This window comes from Lactuca sativa, chromosome 2, assembly GCF_002870075.4.
Source record: "Lactuca sativa cultivar Salinas chromosome 2, Lsat_Salinas_v11, whole genome shotgun sequence".
NCBI lineage: Eukaryota > Viridiplantae > Streptophyta > Magnoliopsida > Asterales > Asteraceae > Lactuca > Lactuca sativa.
In genome coordinates this window covers 199,781,414-199,806,677 of record NC_056624.2, presented here as the reverse complement: position 1 = coordinate 199,806,677, position 25,264 = coordinate 199,781,414, and the positions used below count along the sequence as shown (strand labels likewise).

Genomic DNA, 25,264 nt, shown 5'->3' with positions numbered 1-25,264 from the left:
TGTATGTTATGGGTTAGCGGTTGAGGGTGGGCAGGGCCCGTATCTCTCCGAGGTTGGAGTGTGGGCTAGGCCCGTATCTCCCAGATAGCGAAGTATGGGCAGGGCCCGTATCTTCACAAGTGTGGGCGAGGCCCATATCTCCCGGCTAGCGAAGTGTGGGCAGGGCCCGTATCTTCCCGAGTGTGGGAAAGGCCCGTAACTCCTAGCTGAACAGTGGTTGTTATATGTTGCATGGTATGGGGTATTATGGGGGAACTCACTAAGCTTTGTGCTTACAGTTTCAGTTTTGGTTTCAGGTACCTCCTCAGCTAGGGGAAAGGAGCCGGCGCGGTAGCAGCATGTCACACACACACTCCCTTGTTTCCGCAGTTACGAGCTTCACTGGGATTGATACTCTGATATTTTGATTAGTTGTATGTTTTGGTTTTCAGACATGGTTCACTTTATGTTGTGGTTGATCAAACGATGTTTTTAGTTATTAATATTTTCTAAAGTAATGTTTTTAAAACAAAATTTTTGGTCGTGAAAATTGGGTCGTTACAAATTAAGTCTGGATTTAACACTTTTAACCCTCAATCTCTTAAAGTGTGACAATTAGCTCTACGAGACCATCATTCGATATATAGTTATTTATTTTTGGGCTTCTATTCATTCCTTAATTTATTTATTTAACTAATAAATAAACGGGTGTTACAGTTTTTTATCAATTTACCCGTTAACGACCCATACTCGCTAACCCTTTTATTAAAAGGGTCGGGTATGGATCATCACTGATTCAATCCATTTATAATCCGACCTATATAAATTTTAGAATTATACATTTATATTTTATACTGTCTAAATTTTACATTAAATTCCAATCGAATGTCGAAAGAGTAAACTGTTTTTACATAAGACTCGAGGACTCAACTTCTAGACTTTCAGTCTTCTCCCAAGAATCATGATGTCATTTCATTTATATTTCATCATGTAATAACCAACTTCATTTATAAATCAATAAATTCATTTATCAACCGGAAGAAAGTTTGTAATTGTTCTTCTCTATCAATGCAATCGAGGGTCAAAAATCAAGCGGAAGTAACTACAGTAATGATTTTAATTCTAATCGAAACTCTTCGAGTACATAATGTGTTTTCTAAATCAACATTGTTTTATTTAACAAATGTGATTTTATGATTTAAGTAAAATGTGTTTGATTATTCAAAAAACCTAAGGTTACGGGGCGGGTTTGGATATCTGTTGATTCGGTAGATAAAGGTATGAGTTTGATTATTCAACAATCACAAAAATGTATTTTTTCTAATGCAGACTTTCTGTGGTGGACGGTCCACAAAGATCAATATGCAGAAGTTCTAATGGTTCCGAAATTGACTTTCCAATGATAACGGGATGACCTTTCTTGGATTGCTTCCCACATTTACATCATTTTCGAACTTGAGGAGTGGCAGACCTTGGACCATTTCACCGAAAACAAGATCATTCATATATCAGAAGTCTAGATGAGCAAGCCTTCGATGTCATAACCAACTAACATCATAAACGACCTTTAAGAGAATACAGAGTTGAGGCTTGCCAATGATCATCTTGATGTCTAATGGATACACGTTTTTGTTGTGATTGGATTGATTAGACATTATTTTCGATCTTCTGCCATGACGTAGCTATGCTTTTTGCAGAACTCAACTCTTCGGTTTGCATCGGTGAATTGAGCCACACTAATCTGGTTGTATTTCAGGTCAACTACATATGCCACATTGGAGACTGAGAAGTTTTTGTTGGTGAGGATGCCATAACCTCGAATCTGTGATTGTTATTCTCTATCAATGCAATCGAGGGTCAAAAACCAATCAGAAGTAACTACAATAATGATTTTAATTCCAATCGAAACTCTTCGAGTACATAATGTGTTTTCTAAATCAACATTTGTTTTATTTAACAAATGTGATTTTATGATTTAAGTAAAATGTGTTTGATTATTCAAAAACCCTAGGGTTACAGGGCGGGTTTGAATATTTGTTGATTTGGTGGATAATGGTATGGGTTTGATTATTCAAAACCCTGCCGGTTACGGAGTTTATTTGGATCGGGTTTTGGAAATTGTTAAAAGGGTTTGGATTAAGGTCGATTCGCTCCAAACTCGCCCCATTGTGCAGGTCTAGTTGGATGATATGACTTTATTAAGAGTTAATTGTCGATATAAATATCTTTAATTTCAAATTTCTTTTGAACTAGGACTTCAAAAATACCTTTATTTTATCATATCATATGAATTAATGAAAAAATAAAAAATAATTAAATAAATAAACTAACTTTGATTTCAATTGCATGCAAAATCAAATCATGTAACTTAACTTTGATTCCAATTGCATGCAAAATCAAATCATGTAACTTTGTACACTCCATAACATTATTAATATACTAGTTTATAACCCATAGTTTATAAAATTAAATAAACTTTCATAGTAAAAACTGAAAATTATTAATCAATTATTTCAAATAAATTATTAATTAAGAGATATTTTTTTAGTTATATAAAATTATAATTGTTGATTTAAATAAATACATAAAAATATATCACCTTACAATATATATTTATTTTATTTTATTTTTTATTCTATTGTTATTAATTTAATGTGATTAGAGTGTGAAATTTGAAATGAAGATTCAATTATTAATTTAATTTAATTAGAATGAAAATTTTAAAATTTAAAATTTAAAATTTAAAAATAAAGAATTAATAAGTTGACATGTGGCATGATAGGTAACATATAATATTAATAAGGATTTCTAATATTACGACAATTGTCAATTAAAAAATAAACTTATTCATTTATTAGAATTTGATTTGTTGTATTCATCAAGGATTTATATGGATTTAAAAAAAAAAAAAAAAAAGACAATATGTTCTTTATTTCCATCTACAGTTTTAAAATTGATTGTTAAGGTTCATGAAGAAAGAAAATAGTGATGAAATAAAAACCTTCATCTAAAATCCTATAGCTACGGATGTAGTAATATATTGTAAGGAAATGTGCAGGTGGAGGCTTCTTTCTTGTTAAATTGAAGATTAGTAGGTGGTTGAACTCGCAGCTCCTACTCCATTGTTTGAATTTTCAAAAAGCATTTAATTAAACATGAAAAAACGTCAAAGCCCATAACGAAGATAAGCTGAGACGATTCAAGTATTCAACGGTCTCTCCCAATTTCGACCGTTATCGCCAAGTTACAAAAGATTCGCAAATCGCAAGAACACGATTCCACTTCCACTGCTGTTGCTGTTGAGTGTTGTACGTTCTGTTCATCAATCGCTCCCCTTTCGCAGTTGAGAGATACCATCGCAAATTGCCCTCTCTCTCTCATCGCAATCTGCTTTACTGCTTACGTTGCTTCTTCGAGTTTATCCCATTGAACTATAGGTAACATTAAATGATTAAATTAGGCAATAAACTTCATTAATCATTAATACATTTTTTATCCGAAATTTTTATATTCTTTTGTTATGAATCAGGACTTAGGCCACATTAACGTTGTATGTTATTGTTTTATTGTTATTATCAGTTTATCAGTAGCTTCCAGACGAGTTTAGTTTCTTTTAGTGTACTTTCATAAACGGTTCAATGTTTGTCACTTGGTATCTAGATAGTCAGATAGTCACGTTTGCCTTTGCCTTTGCCTTTGATTTTATGTCCAGGGCTCCAGGCATCTAGCCATTGTATTTTCTATTTTTCTATTATGGTTTGGTGTTTATGTGTTCCAATCTATATAGTATGTCTGTAGGAGGTTAGAGGTATATGTAATATATGTTTTTTATTTTTCTGTGTGGGAAATACTGAGAAAAACGACTGTTATTCTTGCAAGGTTCAAGGGAAAAACAGAAAAAGGAATAAGATCTCTGACAGGTGCTTTCGTTCCTTATCTAGTTTCTTGTATTATCACTGTTCTTATGATGTTTCCTAATAAAGACATATGTGAAAGCCAAAAAGGCAAAAAAAGACAAAAAACTGAGCAACAAAAACAATCTCAAGAAGGATCTGTGGATAAATCTATGAAAATAGCAGGTTATTCTAGCGTTTTAAATGAAAATGATAAAGATTTACAACGAAAAATTATACACGAGAAAGAGCGTTGGAGAGAAGTTATAATAAGAATAATTTCCGTAGTGAAATATTTGTGTAAATACAATTTATCTTTAACAGGATCTAGCGAGAAACTTTATGAAGATAATAATGGTAATTTTTTAGGGTTAATTGAAATGATGACAGATTTTGATGTTGTAATGCAATATCATGTTGGGCGTATAGGAAATCATGAAACTCATCATCACTATATTGGTCATAAAATTCAGGATCAAGTAATTTCTTTTTTGTCCCACAAGGTGAAAACTTCTATAACTAAGATTATTAAGAAAGCAAAATATTTTTCTATAATACTTGATTGTACCCCAAATGTAATTCATCCAGAACAAATGGCTCTAGTTGTTCGATGTGTGAACATGTCTACTAAAAAAGTAAAAATTGTTGAATACTTTATAGAATTTTTAAAGGTGGGCGATACATCTGGTGTTGGACTTTTTAATGAATTGTTAGATGTGTTTAAATTGCTTGATCTTAATGTTGATGATTTAAGGGGTTATGATATAGACTCGAATATTAAAGAAAAACATCAAGGAGTTCAAAAACAATTTCATGAAATTAATCCTAGATCATTTTCTATGGCATGTGCTTCTCGTAGTCTTAACCTTACTATTAGTGATTTGGCTCATTCTTGTGATAAAGCCGTTTCACTTTTTGGAGTATTGCAACGCATATTTGAATTATTTTTAAGTTCTTCTAAAAGATGTAAAATATTACTTGATAATGTTCCAAATTTAACTATGAAATCATTATCCAAAACTCGTTGTGAGAGTAGAAGAAAGATTGTCAAAGCTATTAGGTTTCATGCTCCTCAAATAAGGTTAGCTTTGATAGAATTATGCAAATCATGTGATGATGCAAAGTCAAAGAGTGAAGCTGAAAGTTTGGTTAGTGATATAGAGAGTTTTGAATTTTTACTTAGTTTGATTATTTGGTATGATATATTATTTGCTATTAATATGGTGAGTAAAAAGTTGCAATCCAAAACTATGTGCATAGATGCTATCATTAATCTAATAAAAAGTGTGATGATATACTTTGAGAAATATAAAAATACAGGATATGTCTCTAGTATGAATATGGCTAAAGCAATTGCATGTGATATGGATGTAGAACCTACGTTTGATAATGAAGATGAAATACAATCAACAACTGAAGAGTCTTTTAGAGTCGAATACTTTATGTATCTTGTGGATATTGCAATTGCTTCATTGAATGATAGATTCGATCAATTAAAAACATTCAAAAGTATTTTTGGATTTTTACATGATTCAGAAAAGTTGAAGTCTTTAGATGATACTGAACTTAAAAACTGTTGTGTTAATTTTGCAACTACTTTTTCCCATAAGACAGCATGTGATGTGGCTATAGATGAACTGTTTACTGAATTACAAGTGTTACAGATGACTTTGCCAAATAAAATGATGTCAGCAGTTGAAATATTGGAACATGTTAATGCTATAGATTGCTATCCAAATGTTGCCATTGCATACCGAATCATGCTGACTTTACCTATCACTGTAGCATCAGCAGAGAAAAAAAATTCAAAATTGAAATTATTAAAAGACTATTTGAGTTCATCAATCTCAGAAGAAAAGTCGGATGGTTTGGCAATGTTATGTCTGGAGAGAGATACGTTGGACAATATGGATCTTGATAATTTTATTAGTGATTTTGCATCTAGAAAAGCTCCTACAAGTATTCTTTTATAGTTTATTTTTTTGGCAGTTTGTTGTTTAATATTTCTTTCAGCAGCAACAAAGTTTGGTCCTTGAAAGTGCATAGAAAGGTGAGTTTTGGTATTGGTATTATTATTATTATTATTAGTGCACACTGTTTTTCTACATGTTTCAGAGTTTAATATTAAGTTTGTGGTTTCAGTTTGTTTACAGATGTTATGAAGATGGTGTTGAGTTCTCTGAAATCTGAAGCTTTGTTGTGTAACATAACATGCTGTTGATGCTAATGACACAGTTTATCAGAATATAGTCTCTTAAAATACAAATATGGAAAGAATTAGAGCAACAACACAAGATTCTTTCAAATGGCTTAACATTAGTTAATTGTTTTGAATAAATTCTTGGTTTTTGGAATGAATCGGGTTTATGAGTTACAGAGATAGCAGCCCTTGTTTGGATATTATCTCACAAAAACCTGATTCTTATCCCATCTTCTTTACCAGGTAATTGCTTGGTTTTATTTTCTGATTTTTTTTAATAGCATTGTTTATGATATTAATCTTTTGCTTTACGATTGTTACAGGCTTGTTGATATTCACTAGCTTCATTTCATGGGCCTGATATAGCCAAAGAGTTAATTGAACATTCTAGAGAACATTATGAATCCAGTATTGGAGTTTTGTGCATCTGCATCTGCATATTAGCTTCTTTACTAGAGGCTCAATCGATAAGGTCAGTATTTGGGGTTAAATGCAAATTAAGTTTTGCTATTTCCCACTTTATGCAACAAAATGAAACTCTGATTACATCTGATTTTTTTGCTTTTGTTGTTTTCAATTCTTCTAGGAAACAGAGGGAACTTGCTATGTGATTATGTTTTGTGGCGTGCAATGACGGATTGTAAGTTTTAAACTTTATTCTAACAAACAATTTATTTAGCTCGATATTCATATTAACTGTAACATTTGGTCAGAACTTTAATCCATATGAAGAACAGAATCAAAGTTTGATTAAGAAACATGAAACAGAGCACTTTGTTCTTGATTTTCCTTTGCAAAATGTCGAGTGTTTGGCATTGTTGATTGTGAAAGAAACTGAACAATGTTGTGGGTATTGTTGATTGAATTTCAAAGGTTTGTTTGACCTTTGTTTCAAGAGTTTTTTTGGTTAATTTAGGTTTAATTTGTTCTTGCTTAGATTTATTTATTTTTTCCACAAAAGCAGTACCACTTTTTCAGAATTAATTTTGGAATCCTTGAATCATGATTTTATATATTTTGTCTTTTCTTGACTCAGGTTCATGCTCAATTCAACTTGGGACCATTATGTGCATATCTTTTTTTTGTAAACTGCTTGGACAGCTTTCTTGTTGTCTATGAATCAATTACCTGTAAGTTACATTTATTATAAATATTTAATTTAATATCCCAATTTAATTTTTATATAATATTGTTTAATAAAACAGAAGCACAATCCTTGAATGATGCACTTGCTAGTTGTTAGATGTTTATCACTTGCAGCAGAAATGGAACACCCCAGATTTTGGATTTTCAGGTCAGTTTTTTTAGTTTTTGTGAATTAATTGAGTTTGTTTTCCTCATGAAATCAAGATCTATAATTCATTAATATTTCTACTTTTTTCAACATAGGTCAACCCAAAATTAAAGCAATTTATTGAAATTCCGCAGGCTGGTGACTTGGTAATTTCACGATGTAGGGATTGACTTCGTGGAATCTGATATAGCAGTTGGAATTGATATTGAAAACGCTCGATTTTCTGCAATCTTTGAGCATGCAGAGAAGGTTGTACATTGTTTATATGTAGTTTGTACGTTGAGTTAGATTTTGCAAAAAAGATAATGAATTTAATGACTTATGAGATGGGTTTTTGCAGGTGCAGGAGAGGGATCTTCAATGTATGGTGGCTGTGAGCAAGGGTTGTACCATGAGCTTTGGGAGTGGTATAATGACATCATTGCCATATAAGTGTGCTTGAGGCTTCAATTTTGAGTTGTAAAACTCCTCAACAACATTAGCCCTTGAAAAAGAAATCTTGGAATTATATTTAATTGTTGGTAGTATAATTTTGAAATGTTACAACTACTCGTCAAAATTTACGATAAAAAAAATGTGGGAGAATTAATCATTGTTCATAGAATATGAGGAAAAATATAAAAATGGAAATATATACATTAAATTTTGTTTTTTAGACATTGTGTTTTAGTATTTCTTATTGCTTATTTTGGCTGTGGGCTGGAGTTCAAAAAAGCTTCATAATTCCTTTGTTACATGTTACATAAAATGATAAATCATTGTTAAATACATCTAATTTCGTTATTGTCATTATTACACGGTAAAAAAAATACATAATAAATACTATTTGTTTTAATGGAACAAAATCAATGATTAATCACTAATGCATAATTGCATATAGTCTCACTTTCACAAAAGAAAGTATAGTATGTTTGATGAAACAATTAATGATTACTCAAAAATTGTCATCTATGGCTCGACAGAGTAACGCAAATGTTTATAGAAATATATTTTATAAATAGTTTCTTAGTTGAAATAACATGTTATAGTTGGAAATAAATTCATTATTGTAAAACATATATTTGAGACTGTGTTTGAAATTTGAATCATACTTCTCAAACTTTATCCTAACATCTCTTAAGATCCTATAAGCAAAAATTGAACCTAATCACACTATATCCGATTCTCGAGCAATATATTGGGATCTTAGGATCCCGACTAATATTGTAAGATTTTACACTTGTCCGATCTCACCTCTTTAGTCTTTATTCTACAATCAAGGTTATTGTCTTATATGGCTTAGAAAATTCAACAATCTAAAATCTAGCATTGCAAATCGCAGCATCACAACTTCATTAATATATCTCAAATTAGGGAGAGCATCCTAATACACATGTTACTCGCTATATGATCTTGTGCCTTTAAGCTATAGATAGTCATAATGATCTTGTTTCTTTTCAATTTAAAATGTTGTTTGAAAATATCAAATCTTCCAATCTTGACATTGGTTGAATGGTGTTATTAATTTGTATGTAGTTTGGAAAGATATACTATGGAGGTGGCTTGTAGGTAGTTGTTGTAGAAGTGTACATGGTTATTGGATGACAGTATTAGTATACCTTACCGATACATAACAAGGCATATCCAAAGTATAATGTTATAGTTTCAATATCTATTAACTTTGACAAATTAAGGTACAACTTCAATAGTCTTGATGTGTATGTATTTTAATTTTTACTGGTTATTGCAATGTATAATCATTATCTTACGTTTATTAGCAATCTACTTTTATTTCATTGACAATAATAGTAACTTATTTGGTTGCTTGTTGATAATACCCAACATGTTAGGTTCTTTATGGATAAAGTATAAGTATGATGCATCTATTGGTAATGAAATGTAAGTACGTTGCTATTACAGGAAAAAAAATAAGTAAGTTGTTATGTGTAAAAAGTAATGTACATTGCCTATATTGGTAAAAAAGAGTAAAGTTTATGTAAGTTAATAGGTGTGATGAATGTGTTTGTTTTGGGTGTTTGAAAGAAAAACAAAACATTTATCATTTATCCACTAATCCAACACATTCATTCATTCCACTACATATATAACCAGCAACTCTTCCAGTTCAGAATATAAATACCCTTGTCTTTACAAGGCAACCACAACAACTACAACATATTCCGTTCTTTTCCTAAAACAAGCATTAAACCCAAACATAAATTAATAATTTAAAAAAAAAAAAGAGAGAGACCATAATTACAAATGATGGGTGGGTTGATACATGACATCTTCTTCTTCTTCTTCTTCTTCTTCTTCTTCTTCTTGTTCTTACTCTTACCTTTCCTGTATAATAATCCACAACAATATACATATATCATCAAACTCCCCTTCATGAAAGATGTATCAAAACATATTCAATTCTGCAAGATCATCCATTGGTATATCAAGCCCTGCTGTATACTGATCTTGTAATTCCTCTTCATCAAAGTTCAACAAAGAACTCAAATCCTGGGCCCCACCAAGCTCCGACCCCACACCTAACTCATCCAACGGATCCAACTCATGAAGTGGCATCATCTCCTTGCTTTCTTGCGACACCATCCGAATGTCTCTTCTCTCAACATTTACCACCGAAGACGGCTGTACCGGATGTAATGTCCTTCCAAATCCATTCCCAGACATTGGGACTCCAGCCGCCTTTTGTTTCGGCTTAGGTTTTGTCTTCCGTTGATCGCATCTCTTCCCTCCAATAACCGTGCCAACATCATCCAGCAAAAGTTCCTTCTTCTTCCCTCTGTTTGATATCGGCCCGTTTATAGCAAACGCCTCATCTGATCATAATCATAATCATAATTAATTAATTAACATTTAATGGGTTATTATTAAAGGATTATTAGGGATTTTGTACCAGATGATAGCCTTGGATCTTGATGAGGGTTTTGGAATCCGATATAATTGGTGGTGGTGGTGGTGGTGGTGGTGGCTACAGAAACTGTAGGCTCCAACTCATGGTCCTGAGGGGCAAAAAGGACATCTCGCAATGTAGGCACATTGAAGCAGCTTATACCTGATTTTGCAAATTTACGACATCTGGCAAGTGTCCTCCTTCCAAATGCCAATGCAACTTGCTTTGGGACTTTGGGAATCCCACCTCTTGAAGCTCCTCTAGTAGCCTGTTTTTATATATATGCAACAAAACTTGGTTAGATATCATAAAATGTGGGATTAAGAAACTATTTTTTTTTAAATAGTAAGAAGTTACCAGAAGTTTCCTGTGAGCAAGCTCCACCAATCTATCAATTGCAACCTGCTCAAGATCTCTGCATAACAATTAACAACATGATGGTGTTTTAAACTTTTAAAATTCTGGCCTAATTTGACTTTTAAGATATTAAAATATATATAAACTTCTTACCTCCCTACAAAGCTGCCTCCAACGCCTTTACATACTTTCTCCAAGCATGCCTTCTTTTTACCATTCTATATAATAAATAAATAAAACCACATCAGACACTTTAATCATATTAGGTCAAATGAAATGCAAAACTAACCTGTTGTCTAAGTCTCATCTTCAGCTGGTCAATTTCATGTTTGATAGCTTCATCTTCTTTGTCATCCAAGTTAGGCTGTCAAGAAAAAAGAATATTTAGAAAAAAAAAAAAAAAAGGACATTTTTTTTACAAAATGTGAGTCAAGGGACAGTGAGCCTACCACTAACTCGGGGTATAGACCAATGCTCTGAAGCTCTAAAAGAAGTCTGTCATCTACACGCATTTGTTCATACTTATTATCAAATGAAGAAATGTTAAAACTTTCCATCTGTAAGTCCTTTGAAATCCCAGCTAAAAGCTCAACTTCTGAATGCACATCTTCACATGGGGAATCATTGATGCTAGGGCTTCTAAAGGAGTTGGAGCAACCACTTATAGAAAAAGACACCTTCACAGAATGAGGACTTTGAGCATGGACACCAAACACTGTGTCACATTCAAATTCCCTTCTTGCCCTCTTTCTAGGCTCATAATCATCCATTTCATATGCCGAATCACAAAAACCATCTTGAACTGTTGTTATATTTTCTTCTTCTTCTTCAAGTTCATCCATGTTCTCTTCTATAATGAGTGCTGATAATACTCTTTGAAACAATGGAATGAATTCTTTAGATGTTTTTTCTGAATCAAGTCTCCCAGAAAAAGACTCACTCCCCTGGTGTTTCACATGCCCGTTTCTTTCCTCATTTGGAAAGTTCACCTAGGACACCAAAAAACAATATGTTGCATTTATTAACATAACATAGTTAATAAATGAATGAATCAAGATTCCAGGATTAAAAACTTACCACAATATTATTTTCACGACCATGAAACTGAGGAAAGTTTCCCTGAACATCCTGTTCAGATTTTAACTGATTCAAAAGCATCACAACAAGTGATTTAAAAGTTAAAAATCCATGAATTATTTCGACAAATTGTTAAAAAAAAAAAAAAAAAAAAAAAAAGTTCTCACCTGCATGGATAAGTAGAATCTGTCTTTTGAGCTAACAGGAGCAAATATTGGTTCCATTTTTTTCCAGAAAGGGTTTGAACACGCTAAATCTACACAATCAATGATAAAAAAAATATATATATGTAAAAAAATTTCTAAATCTAACAAAAATAGATGACAAATATAACATCTTACAGCTAGCATTGCGAGCATGATTTGCAGCTGCTAACAGTTCTTCACGATCATCATCAGATTTTCCTGAAACTATATACAAAAAATTTAATATTTAAAAAAAAAAAAATACAAAAGATAGCAATTAGCAGTATCTATACCTGTAAAATCTTTACCACTGTTTTGCAAATGGCCAAGACGTGAAAAGCCCTTGCGATCTGAGAGCTTTTTCAAAGGGCGTCCTTTATTACTGGCAAAAAAGACATCATTCTTCATTCCATGAGTAAAACAGAAAAATAACAATTATATAAAAAAACTATAAATAAAATTTAAAATCTGAATACCTTCCATTCTTCTCATAACCAGGCCTATTTCTTTGAATTGGCTTAATCATGGGTGAATTATCCATTTTCTCTCCATTCACTGAAGAGCTAGCCCTAGCAATCAAAGGACCTCTTCCACTTCTCCCTTGTCTCCTCACACCTCCCTCACTACTTTCTTCATTAATTACAGATTTGACCTTCACTCCAACTGGTAATGAAGGTGCAACATTCTGACCTTCATTCACATTTACATTTACAATTGGATTTGCATTTGCATTTGCATCTGTATCACCATTTCCCTTTTCTTTCTCCTTCAATCTGCTTTCACCACCAACAGATTCTTCACTTTCAGACATACGTTGTGGAGATTGAACAATCTCTGGTTTAGGTTTAAATTGTTTTGAAACAAGAGTACCATTTGTCCCATCAGATGCCAATCTAACACTAATATCAGAATGTGAACAGCTGTCAGATGATAACTGTTGTTTTTCTTCTTGATTTGAAACAGGAGACACCAGATTCGCTCTCCTTGTTCTTGACATTTTCTGTGGCCTCTGACTACCCCACTGAGTCATTGAGGGAGATGATCCAGCTGGCATAGCACGTTTCCTGGTGGGCCCGGGTCCACCAGTTGAAGGGATTTTGTTTCCACCTGTCACGTTATCCCAGGTTTCTGATGTTCCGGATACACGTGGAGTACTTGGTGATGAGCTGGCACCGTTACGTGGAGTCCTTGAAGCTTTCCCTTTTGTCACTGGACTAGCACACGGAGTATAACTGTCATCACGTGTATTTAACCTGCAAGCAAAATACATTAGTTAAAAACAAATAAGATGCATGATTATTTCATCAAGTTATACAAGTGGACACATACTTATTGTTTCCTTTTGTGAGAATTCTTTCCTTATTTGGCCCACCAGTAAGAGTAAGATCTCTGGGAACAGCGTGCCCCTCCTGTTCATTTCTAGGGGACAAACGAGCACGAGAGCTGTTAGATGATCCTTCTAACTTGTTATCCACCTTGTGGGTGTTTCCACTACCATTAGAAGCTCCTAATCTGCTTTAACAAGTATTAATTATGCAAATTGAAACCTAATTTATTGTTTTTTGATGAACCCGTTGTAGTACCTGTAAGGGTGCACTTCACTTGATTGCAACCCAGGGTCACTGGCAACCTTGTTTTGAAGACTTCTTTTAGGCTCTCCATTGTTATCCATTGGTCTTGTAAAAGCTGCCCCAACTGAACGTTTTCTTTTCATCTTTTTATCCCACCCTTCACCTCCTGCAGGCAACCTCTGAATCTTCTCTTCTAAAATATCAGATTCTCCATTGTTGTCCTTGAGTAAATCTCTTTCTTTAGCCATTGCTACAGGCTGTCTTCTAAGACCATTACTTCGGAATTCCTGGAATTCATTTCAAAATTAACTTTTGTGTCTACGTATAACAACAAATAAAGAGATGAACAGGTTGAAAAAAAAAATCATATTAAAAGCAAACCCTTGTTTCTGCAACTGAAGTGCGGACACGCTTGTTCAAAAGAACATTCTTGGGGCGATCTTGATTTACAAGTTCTGTTGGGTTTCTGTAAATTTGAGTTCCAATCTTCGTGTTTAAACCACCTGCTTGATCATTATTCACTAACTCATTCCTTTGTGGTTTCTTAGAGATTACAACATCACAATATTTATCCAACTTATGCAAGTGTTCATCCAATTTACTTGCCCTTCCCCTGTTAAAAAGTTACATCATACAATATTATTAACCAACAATACACTTGCTGAAAAATGAAAATCCATACTAATGTCATGAAAATAACAAAAAAGTACCTAGCTGTGATACATGTATCTGCAACACTCGATCTGAAACGTTTCAGATCATCTGCAACAGCCACTGGAGGTGAAGGCTTTAAGTTAGAAGGACCAGATACTCCAGAAGAACTATTATCTTCATTTGTGCTTCCAATGAAAAGTCCCATGACTCTTCTTAATTCAACTGACCTATCAATCTTCCTATCACCCATTGGAATTGGGTCAAGAGACAAACACTGAGACAAAGGGGGGAAATGTCCTGATGCTATCATTGCATTATTTCCACCTCGTGAGACAGAAATCCCTGAATTGAACAGCCGACTTTCAGCACCCTCTCTGAAGCTTCCCGACCTATCCAAATTGGGCCCACCTGACACCGAATGAGTAGTCCTCTTCCCATTTGAATAAGTTCCAGAAAACCCTGGCTCGGAAGAACTAGCTGAGGGTGATTCAAATCTTGCGTTTCCAGCCATGACTCAAAACACTCCAGGTACCCCACTCATATGTAGGATACCTTGAAATAATTTATTCTGAATGAATTACCAATGACATTCGAATGAGAATCTTGATTAAGTGCAAGGCGAGCTAAATTAACAAGCCTAAGGTAATCATCACGAATTCCAACCAAAAAAAGTCAGCGCTCTACTCGGAGCACCTTGATAAAAAGTTCAAATTCTCCGTACATAATCCAAGAATATACTACCTACAGCTACAGGTGTAAAACCCCACAAAAATGAGCTACATTTGGTAATTCAAGAAATTGGGTGATTCTGTACCCTAGTTCTTACTCGGAAAAGTTTGAGCCAAATTGAGAGAATAAATGAATAATTGGATAGGGGAAATGATACCTTTGATTAGTAAAATTCCATTGAATGAAAATTTGTGAAAATCCGGTGGCTGCTGGTGGTCGTGGTCGTTGTCGTCGTCGTCGTCGTCTCCGTATGTCTCGCAGTGTCGCTTTTCCCAGTGTTGGTTTCTCTCCGCGTTCTTTTTGCGTTCAGAAGTCGGCTGATCGTAGAGGGCTGGGCTTCTGTTTTTCTGGTTTTACATTGCGGCGGAACGGGCTTCGGACACGATTAAATTGGGCTCAAATCTCACGATTTTACGGCCACGCCAAGTCGCCAATACGTCATACTACATGATAAACACTTTTATTGGGAAATTTTCTTAATGAAAACGACTTCTAAGGGTAAAACATTTAACTTTGAGGGGAAAAAAAAGATAAAAACATCCAAAATGATTAATCTTTTTTCAAAAATTGACCAGTAAACTTATTAATTCAAAAATGATAATACTTATTTGTACTATAGTTTGCTCAAACTTATGGATTTCTAAAAGATTTTGGTAAAAAATAATAATTTTAAGTTGATGTTTTTAAATTTTCAGTATTATAGTTTGTTTTAATCCGTTGATGTTTAAACAATATATGTGAAATTTTTTGTTAATTTTAAGACAATGTTGATGGTCTTGTATATGTTATATAATGAACAATCTTATAATTTTTAATGTATTTTTGTGTGATGTATCATATGTGTCTCACAAAACATTCAACTATAGCTTTAGATTTGAAGATTACATTATTACATATGTCCTTATAAGATTATTTACTAACGCACCATGGTATTGGTTACTTATGAAAAAAACCTTAATTGTAAAGTGCAATGTATAATATAATAGATGATTAGATGAACAAAGTTTGTTTACTGCCACATTTTGTATTCATACATTCAATTTCATTGTTTTTTGTTTTTGTTTTTGTTTTTTTAGGATATTAATGTTAATTTTATGTACAATTCACACATTCAATTCCATTGTTTTTCTGTTTTTGTTTTTTAGGATATAAATGTTAACTTTATGTAGAGACGTGGCTAGAGGTGTCGATGTTAACGAAAGGTACTTGCTTCCAATTCATTTGTAAAACCTTACCTTTGCAAGGTAATATATACATTACTGGCAACTACAACTAATGAACCACACAAGCTTTACTACTTATCTACCTACGTCTTTCTAAAATCAAATGTTGTTTCATTGTCATCACTCGAGATGTATAGAAATCGGAACCGACACTACGTTCTCAACCATTTACAACCTCAACCACATATCTTGTACCTCTTTTTATGAGGGTTTGTATGCAAAAAAAAAAAAATAGCAACATAGTTTCCATATTTCTCATATACTCACAAACTAACATTCTATAAAACTAGATTTATTTTTGTCAATGTGATAATACAAATAATTTAAAAAAAAAATCATCTTGTGGCGAAGAACGAGCATATCTCTTAGTTCAAATGGTATCGAGTGCTAAAAAAAATAAAATAATCTCCAAACCTAGACATATTTTTTAAAAGTAAAATGATGGTTATTTTCAAACTATATCATTTTCATGCAAAAATCTATATTTCACAGTATATTTCTTTTGTCTTTTATATATATATATATATATATATATATATATATATATATATATATATATATATATATATATATATATATATATATATATATATATATTGTGAAATACCCTTTGATTTATTAACTTTTACATCTTTTTATATAAAAAAAAACTTTATAAAATATATTATTTAAGATATACGTATGTCAATTTACATTTTTATAAAATATTATATTAAAATGGTTAGTTGTCGTAGTGGTCTTTTTGACGATCAATTTTAAGGTTTTGCTTTGATCCATAGTTATAGTCATATGCTCCTGGTGTTCTTTATTTTCTCTCCCCATTCTCGTTTATTTATTAGGGTTTCTCATGATTTTAGCCTCCATTTGCTTATATTCTTGAGTTTTTTTGTAAATTCAATAAAGGAAAGAAAAATAAATATTGACAGAAAGAAATGAATGGGAAAGGAAAAAATATTCCTTATTCCCGAGTTCAGGGTCAAAATGATGTTTTCAGTTTTGATGGTAGAAAAAGACTCTTGTGTTCATGTTTCGGATTGGTTCCACCTGTGTGGAGGTCAGGCAATTTATGGGGCTTCGGAATTATAGTAGTAACGTATAGGATAAACTGTTAAGGGGAACAGTGATTTGTTCAACATTAGGAGGTTCTGTCCGAAACATACCATACATACTATTGGGTCTAGCCCTCACATTGGGCCCAACCCACCATAATTGGCCTAGCCCTGCCAAACCAATGGGCCTAGCTCGATCATACAAATGTAAAAGTCATAATGACAGTTAGCACTTACATAACATACAATAGGCCTAGCATTTCCCGATCCATGGGCCTAGCCCAACATACTAATAAGCCCAACCCAATTAGGAAGTTGGGTCGTATTGGGCTTGGGGTTGCCATTTAGGGATTTGGGCTTTTTGTGCAGATGATTGGATCTTGGTTTTGGGCCAAGTAGGAAAAGGGTAAAATGGTATTTTATCCTTTAGGAAGTTGGTTATGGAATGGGCCTTGGATTTTGGGTTATCAGGTTAATTATTAATTAAGGTTGTATGTATTGTCAGTTGGTGCGAGGTTATCCAGTTCAGCGACCCGAGCAGTTATTTGATTATCAGCGGATTGAGGTGAGTCTCATCACTGTACTCATGGGTCAAAGGCATCAATGCCGGCCCACTAGGATATGTTATGTTAGTTGCTTTGTGAATTTTGCATGGTATGTTGGGTTAGCCCCATTAGTATGTTGAGTTGGGCTTATTAGTATGTTTGGCTAGGCCCATTTGTATGTTGGGCTAGGTCCATGGATCAGGAAGGGTTAGGCTTATTGTATGTTATGTAAGTGCTAACTGTCTTTGTGACTTTTGCATTTGTATGATCGGGCTAGTCCCATTGGTTTGGCAGGGATAGGCCAATTATGGTGGGTTAGGCCCAATGTGAGGGCTAGACCAAATGGTATGTATGGTATGTGGTATCTTAGGGAACTCACTAAGCTTTATGCTTATAGTTTTTATGGTTATGGTTTCAAGTACTTTCGGTTTGTAAGGGAAGGGCCCGGCATGCTCGCAGCGCATCCACCCATGTTTTCGTATTATGATGATTTTGGGATTATACTCTGATAACTGTTTTCTTATAAAGTACTTTTGAATACTTAGAAAAGGATAATGAATATTTGGCTTAAAGATAATTAATGTTTTGGTTGAATTAAACAAAATGCAACTTTTACCTCATGATTTTTGTTGCGTTATGTGTATCATAAATTGACACCCCTAAGATTACATTATTACATGTCTTTATCAAACTATTTACATCTGTACGCATCGCATCCTCCATTTGTTATCAAATCACTTTATAAAATCATTTTCTTGCATAAAAAACGTAATCTTGTTTTAGAAATCTTTCAGTCCTCATTTTGAGTCCATACACAACGCAAGGCGCTCCCGAATCCCTCAAAACCAAAGTTTTAATACAAACTTGTAACGTCTCAAGTATTACAAAGAGATTTTAACTTTCAAATAGAATAACTAATTAAAACCTTTTTACTTAATACAATAAGTGAAATCCATAATGTTATCAAAGTTAAATAACAAAACCGCAGAAACTCACGAATAACATGCTAAACATTTTATCCACAACTTTAAGCATACAACTTAGTGAGTTTCGCAATATACCACATATTTCACCTTATATACAATGCATCCACACATACTTTCTTTATCTAGGGTAAAAGATCATTTTACCCTTTCAAGGCTAGACCCTTCCAAACATGACCTAACGTCCCAAAGTGGCCAAACATGCCTTTTAGTGCTATGACCTATGTACACCATGCCTTTATGCCCTGCGTTGAGTGCTTAACATAATTCACGAAGAATCAAGGCTACGATGGGCGTAGTCTATTTTACGCACCGCATTGATGTGATTCAAGCGGCCATGTGAAAGCTTCACATTCCATTTGGAAATGACTATAAGTAGTATACGAACGACAAGGAGAAAGGAGGGGGGGGGGGGAGACAAAAAAAAAATCTTCTTTCTTCTATCTTAATATCTCAATGTATTGTATTAATAGAAAATATGAAGAAGTTGTCCCAAGAGATATCATATAAAAGCAAAGTAACGTTTGCTAAGAAAAACATCCTATGCAAGCCATAATCTTTCTCCAACCAAGTCCTTCGAATCCCTCTCGGAAAAGTGGTGTAACACTACATACATAGTATGAAGTTACCTACGGGGAATCGCCACCAGAGAAATTATTAATATCATTTCCCATCACTTATTGTTGTATTATTTAACACACTTGTGTTTTCTCCTAATTTATGAACCTCTAAAAATGATGACAAATCCAAGATTTGTTTTTACGGGACCGGGTTAAAACGATCTAAACCAGTAAAAAGGATCCGTTATTTTACGCATCATCAAATAGCATAATAATAAAACATATTTTATTTTAATCTTCTCCGCATACTTCCATTATTTGAACCCCATCCGGCTCATATTCGTCTTCTTCTAATAATTCATCGTCACTCTCAGACTCAAAAGCTTCATCGGAAAGAAAATAAAATTTTCTCCCATTTTATCATTCTTTCTTTTTTAATAATGAACATGGGTAATGTGTGTGTGTGTGTGTATATATATATATATATATATATATATATATATATATATATATATATATATATATATATGAGTAAAGTGAATATACCTAACAACCTTATATAAGCTTAGGTACCTAACTCCATAATACTACATCGGTTTGTATCATATTTACATTGTAATTGTCTAAGGTTCTTAAACTTCAACCTCATAACTTGATTACTTCTAAAATCTTTGGACTTTCAACAATATATTTCTTTTACATCACGTCTTTCTATCGAATACCACCTGATGGGCTTCATATCCTACCGCTACAAATGAAAGGATGTAGGAGAAATATAATGATGAATTTCCAATTTTTTTTTGAAGTAAATCAAGTTTAGGGATGAAGTTTAAAAACCTTGGATGATTGCAATGAAAATTTAATGCAAAATGATGTAGTTTGATGAGGTTAGGTACCTAAGCTTATATAAGGTTGTTAGGTATATTCACTTTACCCTATATATATATATATATATATATATATATATATATATATATATATATATATATATATATATATATATATATATATATATATATATATATATATATATCGTCCTTTAATTTTAACATTTTATCGGAACATCGATGCTCTTAAAAAAAAATCAATAGTTGAAATGAGCCCTGATTCAGTGATTTGTGGCAAATGACAACCCATGATCCGCTGGAGTCATGGGAATCCGAACCCAATAAAAAAAATCTACACTTCGGAATATTTTACTCGCTTTTTAACTTCTAGGGCGGGAGATAACTCGCAAAATCGAATCACTCTCATATGCCAAACTAGCCTTGCATTTCACCAATCGAATCCTTTCCTCTTGGTGCGCTCAATCTCACATCTACTTTTCTGTTTCCCTTTCTCTAAATTTTCCATGTAAATTCCTCATTTTGCATTTCCCTTTCGCTTTATTGCAACCTTTTGGAGCTATATCTTGTTGTGCACATGCAAAGATCGTTGTTTCCAGTCCGGGTTTTCAATCCTTAAACCCTGTTTTATAAATCAGATCCTATTTTTGCATCTCTTTCGTTGATGTAAACTGTGATTTAAATTTCTCGATACTTGCACGGTTTTAGAAGTTCGAACAATTTAGTTTTACACTTGATTGTAGTTTTCTAGAGAATCACGATCGAGGAACAAACTTCGTAGAGGAACTAGGGCTAAAGGGTAGATTTGAAAAAAAAAAAAAAGTTGAGTAATTTGCATGTTGTTGGAGATTAGCAGTTTAACGGTGGTTATTTTTGTGGCAAACAGTTGTTGATGTTTACCTCAAAATATCATGCTATTATTATTGTATTGCTTTATGTTCTCTGATTTGAATTTTGTCAAGTAACAATGTTTTTCATAAACTGCAGGTTGTAAAAGCTAGATATCGATATACACAATGGGTTACATAGGTGGCCATGGCATCAATGCACTGCATAGATACAAGTACAGTGGAGTTGATCACTCTTATCTCGCAAAATATGTCCTGCAACCTTTCTGGACTCGATTTGTTACTTTTTTCCCTCTTTGGATGCCGTAAGTAACACCGTAGCACCCAACTTTTATTTGTGTATTTTTCCTACAACACAACTGTTAATGATTTATTATATAATTACATTTATTAGTTCTATTGGAGATGAAGTCCTGGTTCATGTACGCATTTCTGATACAAACCCATTGTTTTTTGTTTTCTTGCATGTTGTGTTGTGGACACCTCAGGCCTAATATGGTAAACATGCCTTTTCAATCACAATATAAAGAATTCTCCCTTCATTTCCTTCACTAAAACTTATGTTTCTTGTTTCAGATTACACTCATGGGATTCATGTTCTTGCTCATATCTGCAGTGCTTGGTTATGTGAGTGAATGAGTTTGATCATTTTTTACTACATGACATCTTACCTACTCTTGATTTTGTATTCTCATGTTCATTATGGCTATATGACATATTTATGAGGCCATTTCTATACATTAGTGAGAGTTTTCAGTCTTATTGGCATACTTATCCTTCCTATTTTGGCTTAAAATGTATGTCACATTTACTTAAACAGATATATTCACCACATTTGGACTCTGCTCCACCAAGATGGGTTCATTTTGCCCATGGACTACTTCTCTTCTTGTATCAGGTTTCTTTTAGATATATCAACCTCAGAGTCAGTTGTTATAACTTTTGGTATAAATGCTCATTGATTTACTTCCAATCTTCTCAATCTTTATACTAGACCTTTGATGCTGTTGATGGAAAACAAGCTAGAAGGACAAGTTCTTCCAGCCCATTAGGAGAACTTTTTGATCATGGATGTGATGCACTTGCATGTGCTGTATGTTCTCTTTAATCCTCAATTCTTCTACTCCTTTCTTAAATGATATTTTTCAGTTTATAATTTCTTGATTTTGTAATTCAGCTAGAGGCTCTGGCTTTTGGGAGCACTGCTATGTGTGGAAGAAATACATTTTGGTTTTGGGTGATTTCAGCTGTTCCTTTTTATGGTGCCACATGGGAACAGTAAGTAGTCATCTTTTCCATTTTATATCATTTTTTAAGAGACTGCTGACGTGTAATGCTGATCCATGCTCCAGTTATTTCACCAACACTTTAATCCTTCCAGCAGTAAATGGGCCTACAGAGGGTCTCATGCTTATATATGTGGCACATTTCTTTACAGCTATTGTTGGTATGTAGTGTAACATTTTTCTTTTTATCCAATATTAAATAAATTATTTGCTTAAATAATTGAATCATTAGATACATCATAATTTCAGGTGCACAGTGGTGGGCTCAGAGTTTTGGAGAGTCCATTCCCCTCTTAAGTTGGGTTCCATATATAAATGGTAAAATAATTTTTGATCTCTAAACTTTAAAGTAAGTAACATCAGAGTATAAATTTTTGATCATATTTTTGTATTGTACAGGAATCCCTACGTATGGAGCTGTTTTGTTGTTTATGATTGCTTTTGCTGTTATACCTACTGTCACATTCAAGTAATTAAATCTCTTCATTTCATCATAGAACAATAGTTTATTTTGATCTGTAAAGTCCAAAGTAATATCAATATATAAAAATTAACACAGGAAAATACCCTAATTTTGATATTACTTGCTCTATGTTTTTACAGTGTTCAGAATGTTTATAAGGTTGTGCAGTCTAGAAAAGGAAGCATGATAAATGCCTTGGCTATGGTAATCATTTGCTTTCGTGCATTCTATTGTTTTTATTAATTTTTAAGAGGCTTATTGTTTTTTTTTTTTATTTAAATGATAGCTTGTCCCATTCTTTGTGCTATTGGTAGTAGTTATTCTCTGGTATAAACCTCCTCTTTATATCTTACTTTCTTTTTTCTTTAAAGTCTCGGGATTGGGTTATTTATATTATTATTATTAATTTATTGTTTTCAGGGATTGTATGTCTCCATCTAATTTAATCGACAACTACCCACATATGGTGGTGATGGGAACTGGACTAGCTTTTGGATTCCTTGTGGTGATTATTACTACTAAATAAATGGAACTCATTTTTTCTTTTAATCAAATTCTGATTTCTGAATAAAAATAAGAATTTTTATTTGTATTTTTGTTGGCAGGGAAGGATGATATTGGCTCACTTGTGTGATGAACCCAAGGGATTGAAAACAAGCATGTGCATGGTATATTCTTCTTATTTTCTGTATATAATTTCAGCAAATCAGATGAATTTCAATAATTTGATTTGTGTTATATTTTTTGTTGTTAATTTGTAGTCCTTGCTTTATCTCCCACTTGGAATTGCAAATACAATCACTGCAGGGTTAAATGAAGGGTATGTACTATGTAGTCATTTGGCTCAAAAGTAAAAATCATAATTTTTTTTTCTTGAAAAATCAAGAACCCCGTCACTTTTTATTTGTACTAATTATTGATGATTTTTTATTTATTTATTTGTGGCAGAATTCCATTGGTTGATGAGAAATGGGTTCTTCTTGGTTTCTGTATATACACAGGTATATTTTATACATATTGTGGAAAAATAAATGCAAAAAAACCATTGTCTTGTTTCATCATACTTATTATATATCCACTTGTTTTTTTTTTTTGTGATCTTTTGCAGCTGCACTGTATCTGCACTTTGCCACGTCAGTTATTCATGAAATAACAACAGCTCTTGGAATTTACTGCTTTAGGTAACAAAACCTCCATTTTTGTACTTTTATCCATTTTAATTGTTGACTTTTTGACGCTAATCATTATGGATATGACTAAAATTATCAGAATCACAAAGAAGGAGGCTTGAGACATGTTCATCATGAAACTCACACGTGGGAATGGTGCCTTGAAGATCCTTATGTCTTTGTTTGTAACCATAACATATCATGTCCTATCTTACAAATGTAGTGTAGCATTTAGATGCAGACTTTTTACTTCTTTTTTACTTTATCATAATGCGGTTTATTTGTTTTTCTTTTTAGAAATTTTAATTATAATTAGCTTATAGGGTTTCTTTATGTGTTTTTTAATATCATATTTCTCTTCTCATCTCATCTCTTGGACTATTGTTCCTTAATTTGGATTCTGTGTTCTCTAAAGTTTATCGAACCCAAACTGAAAACTGGAAACAGTTAAAAAACCAGAACATGATAAAATCTCGAAGAATTGATTTACAAATATTATGAAATTGATGTGATGTTCTTTATTAGTAAACGATTAGGGAGTCTTTCCAACCACCATAATTTCCTTTTCATGGTTTGGATAACTTGGTAAAAGCACATCATATGTATTAAATGTAGGATGATAAATATTATTTTACTATACTTATAAAGTAGACATTGTTTCTATTACCACAATCATTTGAAACTTCTATGTTTTTTCATTTTTCTTTATAATAGTGATTCAAAAATATCTATTAAAACCTACAAAACTTTTCATTAGCATTTAATTAACAACTATCCTCATAGTTTTTTAACTTATGATATTTAATGGTTCTTATGAAACCAATTGATTAACATTGAGATATATATAGTTTAGAATGGTAGATTTTTATTAAAATGGTTTAAAAAGTTATGTAAATATAATTTTTTTTTATTGATGGAAAATATAAATAATAATAAAGAGGAAGATGACGGTGAAAAGGAAATGTGAAAAACGAGATAATACAACACACATAGACATTAATTTCTATGTTATTCAATTGATCTCATTGTGATGTGATATTATATTATAATAAAAGGTTAGTTGCACAAAATGTTCAAAACTTTGGTTATGATTGTTTAAGATAACAACTTAGACCATCTCTAACCTTATATATTTTTTACATTATATTTTACACCAAAAAGAATATTTTTTACTATATATTTTTTTTAATTTATATAGATTTGTTAAACACATACTTCACCTACATATTTATGTATATTTTTTTATAATAACTTTATAAAATATATTAATTACAAAACTATAACCAAATTAATCATTCATATATTATTAATTCAATTAAATGTTATTTTATTAAACTGACATTTGTTAATGAAAAATGTTACATAAGTTCAAAACATTAAGTTAAGTTTTATATTTATGACTAATTAATATCAATTTAATATATATAACATAAATTTAAATTAAGTTTTATAATTATAATTAATTAATAT

At 32.5% G+C, this 25,264-nt stretch overlaps 3 protein-coding genes across 10 annotated transcripts; 2 read left to right on the top strand and 1 right to left on the bottom strand.

The window, feature by feature from the left end:
- Nucleotides 1–2,953: 2,953 nt before the first annotated feature.
- On the top strand, nucleotides 2,954–8,021 carry LOC111916269 (uncharacterized). 4 transcript variants are annotated; one of them, XM_052768634.1, is made up of 10 exons: nucleotides 2,954–3,416; nucleotides 3,859–5,922; nucleotides 6,015–6,315; nucleotides 6,396–6,544; nucleotides 6,659–6,712; nucleotides 6,786–6,945; nucleotides 7,109–7,202; nucleotides 7,278–7,366; nucleotides 7,462–7,615; nucleotides 7,707–8,021. In XM_052768634.1, exon 2 carries the CDS (start codon nucleotides 3,944–3,946, stop codon nucleotides 5,843–5,845), a length of 1,902 nt encoding a protein of 633 aa, XP_052624594.1. In that variant the 5' UTR covers nucleotides 2,954–3,416; nucleotides 3,859–3,943; the 3' UTR covers nucleotides 5,846–5,922; nucleotides 6,015–6,315; nucleotides 6,396–6,544; nucleotides 6,659–6,712; nucleotides 6,786–6,945; nucleotides 7,109–7,202; nucleotides 7,278–7,366; nucleotides 7,462–7,615; nucleotides 7,707–8,021. The 4 variants fall into 4 exon arrangements, with proteins under 4 accessions (XP_052624594.1, XP_052624595.1, XP_052624593.1 ...); XM_052768635.1 differs by lacking the exon at nucleotides 6,786–6,945 and having other exon boundaries at nucleotides 7,530–7,615; XM_052768633.1 differs by lacking the exon at nucleotides 6,786–6,945 and having other exon boundaries at nucleotides 7,501–7,615.
- Nucleotides 8,022–9,400: 1,379 nt separating this feature from the next.
- On the bottom strand, nucleotides 9,401–15,193 carry LOC111916268 (uncharacterized). The gene is made up of 16 exons (XM_052768632.1): nucleotides 14,981–15,193; nucleotides 14,151–14,662; nucleotides 13,822–14,053; nucleotides 13,453–13,727; nucleotides 13,199–13,381; nucleotides 12,346–13,122; nucleotides 12,163–12,251; nucleotides 12,026–12,094; nucleotides 11,852–11,940; nucleotides 11,685–11,750; nucleotides 11,057–11,596; nucleotides 10,897–10,971; nucleotides 10,761–10,825; nucleotides 10,608–10,665; nucleotides 10,254–10,518; nucleotides 9,401–10,176 (listed from the first exon to the last, which is right to left on the bottom strand). Exons 2-16 carry the CDS (start codon nucleotides 14,603–14,605, stop codon nucleotides 9,749–9,751), a joined length of 3,666 nt encoding a protein of 1,221 aa, XP_052624592.1. The 5' UTR covers nucleotides 14,606–14,662; nucleotides 14,981–15,193; the 3' UTR covers nucleotides 9,401–9,748.
- Nucleotides 15,194–20,327: 5,134 nt separating this feature from the next.
- Nucleotides 20,328–24,163, top strand: LOC111916267 (choline/ethanolaminephosphotransferase 1). 5 transcript variants are annotated; one of them, XM_042899402.1, is made up of 18 exons: nucleotides 20,328–20,483; nucleotides 21,016–21,181; nucleotides 21,271–21,374; nucleotides 21,453–21,503; nucleotides 21,697–21,774; nucleotides 21,871–21,969; nucleotides 22,054–22,154; nucleotides 22,229–22,323; nucleotides 22,412–22,480; nucleotides 22,562–22,631; nucleotides 22,766–22,829; nucleotides 22,912–22,952; nucleotides 23,046–23,130; nucleotides 23,231–23,293; nucleotides 23,387–23,445; nucleotides 23,574–23,626; nucleotides 23,734–23,806; nucleotides 23,895–24,163. In XM_042899402.1, the coding sequence occupies exons 2-18, from the start codon at nucleotides 21,064–21,066 to the stop codon at nucleotides 23,914–23,916; spliced, it is 1,245 nt and encodes a 414-aa protein (XP_042755336.1). In that variant the 5' UTR covers nucleotides 20,328–20,483; nucleotides 21,016–21,063; the 3' UTR covers nucleotides 23,917–24,163. The 5 variants fall into 5 exon arrangements, with proteins under 5 accessions (XP_042755336.1, XP_042755337.1, XP_042755339.1 ...); XM_042899403.2 differs by having other exon boundaries at nucleotides 20,335–20,536; XM_042899405.2 differs by lacking the exon at nucleotides 20,328–20,483 and adding an exon at nucleotides 20,507–20,632.
- The last annotated feature ends 1,101 nt before the right edge of the window (nucleotides 24,164–25,264 follow it).